We start from the raw sequence: 3,451 nt of genomic DNA, 5'->3' as shown, positions 1-3,451 counted from the left end.
TTGTGTGTGTGTGTGTGTGTGTGTGTGTGTGTGTGTGTGTGTGTGTGTGTGTGTGTGTGTGTGTGTGTGTGTGTGTGTGTGTGTGTGTGTGTGTGTGTGTGTGTGTGTGTGTGCGTGTGTGTGTGTGTGTGTGACTCATTTTCATCTCTCAAGCAGTTTCTCAGAGTCTCTCAAAACTTGAGATCCAAAAAAGCATACAAATAAAAGTGACGTAGACCAGCCTACACCAGACAAACCAACGCAAAAGTTGCACCACAAGGTCAAACTCAAACGCAATAAAACCAGTTTTATCTCTTATTGTCATTCACGTGTTTCGTGCGTCAACAGTCCCTCTCTTTTGAACTCCTCTCTTAAAACGTGGCATACATCCCCGTTGTTGAAAACGTTTGCTCCCAGCTCCCCATCAATTGTGGAAAGCGCCGTGCATCTCCGCCTGCGGCTGGTAGGGCTGGCCGCGGAGGTGCAGGTCGTAGGGGAACCGGGCCTCGGGGCCCCCCCCTCGGTACATGGAGTTCTGCCCGAGCGTGGCGCGGCCTGGCGCACCGCAGTAGCGCATCCCGTAGGGACTGCTCTTGCTGTATTCGGACGCGTCGTCGTGGTGTTTCAGCGAGAAGATCCCGTTGAAGTTCATCGGCGGGCTGAGCGGCCCGTCCAGGTGAGGACTCCCGCCCTCCGGGGACGCGTTCTCGTAGTAGCCGGCGTCGTACGCGGCACCACCGTAGTTGTAGTGGCGGAAGGGCTTGGCGCTGTCCGCGGTACCTCCGACGCCGCCGCTGCTGTGGCCCGGCGGGGCGCTCGCCTCGGAGCCGGGGTAGGGGTACATGGAGTCGTAAGGGGGGGGCCTCGCGGAGAACATGACGTCCCCGTTGTGGTCGGTGAGGAAGTTTCTGGCGTTCAGCTGTAAACACCCCGCGACTAAGTTGGTGGTGGGCTGGGACAAGCCCTTGCACAGGGTCTGCACGAAGGCGAGCAGGTCCGGCCTCTTCCCGGCGCTCAGAGTCTCGGACAGAGCCCAGATGTAGTTCTTAGCCAGCCTGAGCGTCTCGATCTTGGAGAGTTTCTGCGTTTTGGAGTAGCACGGCACCACTTTACGGAGGCTCTCCAGCGCCGCGTTCAGGCCGTGCATGCGGCTCCGCTCCCGCGCGTTCGCCTCCTGCCGTCGAACTTTGATCCGCTCGTGGCGCCCCTTGGACGGCTTCTTCCTGCGGGGCCCCCGCGTCTTGGCGAGCCCGTTGGCGTCCGGCTCGTCCTCCTCCCTCTCGTCCTCGTCCTCGTCTCTCTCGGAGAGGTCCTCGTCCTCCAGCAGGTCATCATCGCGCATGTCCGAGTTGGACATCTCCTCGTGCATGCTGTCCCGCCGGCCAATGTCGCGCGCCAGGTCCTCAGGTAACGTCTCGCGGGGGTAATTCGCACCGAACCGTGGCTCACACATCATAGCTGGTTCATCGATGGGCAATGTCAACATTTTCCTAGAAAGGAACAGCAGACACACACACACACACACACACACACACGAACACACACAATGAGCCCGGGTGGTCCAAACAACGTATTGTTATGTCATTTTATTAGATGGTGAGTACCCCACACCCACACACCCGCACGCACAAACACACACACGGGATTTACTGTTATTGCCCCCCTTTTAAAAAACAGTCACTCAAGTCATCATAACGAAATAAATACGATCGACGAAAAGTTGATCTGGAAATGCAGCCGGCACTTTCCCCAAACAACGCGATAGGAGTAGGGGTCCTACCTCTGGACGTGTCAGCGGGCAGCAGACATGGCACCAAATATCTCCTCCAGAATACCGTCCTGCACTCTCTCCTCCTGCACAACACACAATGAGACCACGCGATGCTGTCTGAGTGTGTGTGTGTGTCTGTGTGTGTGAGTGTGTGTGAAGCCTTCTGTATCTCTTCCCTCTTTCTCTTCCTCTCTTCTCCTTTCCCTCTCTCTTTGAGAAATGACACTCATGCCAACTGCCAGAGTGGGTATACCCACGCCATCTGCCGCTGACGTCCCGTGGCAGCGTAGATCACGTGCTTGTTGTCCCGTGGGACCTCCATTCCTTACCGATCATCTGGCATCTCCGGTAATGGGGAGAGGGAGGCCCGCGCACACCGTCAACATCTCAAACCGGAGAAGGATAACAACTTTAATTTTTATTTATTATTTTTTTTCATCTCCGTTAAAATATAAATTGATTCATGAGATTCATCAGAAACTTTGTGTGTGTGTGTGTGTGTGTGTGTGCGTGTGTGTGTGTGTGTGTGTGTGTGTGTGTGTGTGTGTGTGTGTGTGTGTGTGTGTGTGTGTGTGTGTGTGGTTGCATGCATGTGCGTCTGTCTGTCTGTCAGTCAGTCTGTCTATCTATATCTCTCTCTATCTATCTATCTATCTATCTATCTATCTATCTATCTATCTCTCTATATCTATCTATCTATCTATCTATCTAACTATCTGTCTGTCTATCTATCTATCACTCTATATCTATTCATCTATCCATCTATCTATTCATCCATCTATCTATCCATCTGTCTATCTATCTGTCTATCTATCTATCTGTCTGTCTGTCTGTCTGTCTGTCTGTCTGTCTGTCTGTCTGTCTGTCTGTCTGTGCATCTCACTGTCTATCTGTCTGATATTTAGGTGGTCAAATATAAGTACTTTAATCCATACTGTATATATTTAGCTACCAGTCACATTTGTTTTACGAGTTGTCCGCACTAAAAGTGACACTGTGACGATAATCTCATAATATAACACAACCATAACCTTATACGCACGGGGATCCATCTTTCTAATTAAACGCTGTGTAAAACCCAGGCAGCGAGTCACAAATTAAAGCGGAGTCACAACAAACGCAAACAAATCATCCGTCTACACAACAAAGTGTTACGTGCTCCCTGCGTTTCTGTCCCCGGCGCCGCACACACTTGATCGCTATCATTTTCCCTGCTCTATTATTATTAATCAGGTTCAGGCCGGTGTGGGGGCACACATCAGCTTCCGGTGGGGTACGTCTAAGAACACGCCAGAGACCCCTCCCACCCCCCACCCCAACCCCCCCCCCCCCCCCTCCGTCTGCATAGTCCTGGTGGCTTTATAGTACCTCTAAAGCACACCCCATGGAAATGGCCCAATGGCTCGCTGCCAACTCCACAATGGGCCACAGCTGGTGCTGGATATGGGTGTATGCACTCCTCAGTTAGTGTTGAATACATTCACAAACAACCTGACACACACACACACACACACACACACAATGATATGCACACACACAGGCGCACGCACGCACGTATACGTACGTACACACTTTCACACTCTCCCAGGTATGTGTGTGTGTGTGAATGACCTTGTTGCAAGGGGAATCAATTACGGACCCTTATCACCTTATCAATCTATCGGTGAGCCCTTGGACACTTATCGCTTAGACAGTGATATA

The 3,451-nt window shown here is 52.0% G+C and overlaps 1 protein-coding gene across 1 annotated transcript; it reads right to left on the bottom strand.

Moving 5' to 3' along the window:
• Positions 1-403: 403 nt before the first annotated feature.
• Positions 404-1,465, bottom strand: LOC311375782 (neurogenic differentiation factor 6-B-like; the record flags this gene model as incomplete). The annotated part of the gene is made up of 1 exon (XM_084490839.1): positions 404-1,465. One exon carries the CDS (start codon positions 1,463-1,465, stop codon positions 404-406), a length of 1,062 nt encoding a protein of 353 aa, XP_084346965.1.
• Positions 1,466-3,451: the final 1,986 nt, after the last annotated feature.

The sequence above is a fragment of the Micromesistius poutassou genome, assembly GCF_964030765.1.
Source record: "Micromesistius poutassou genome assembly, contig: SCAFFOLD_6567, whole genome shotgun sequence".
Lineage (NCBI taxonomy): Eukaryota > Metazoa > Chordata > Actinopteri > Gadiformes > Gadidae > Micromesistius > Micromesistius poutassou.
This window is presented reverse-complemented; position numbering and strand designations above follow the sequence as displayed.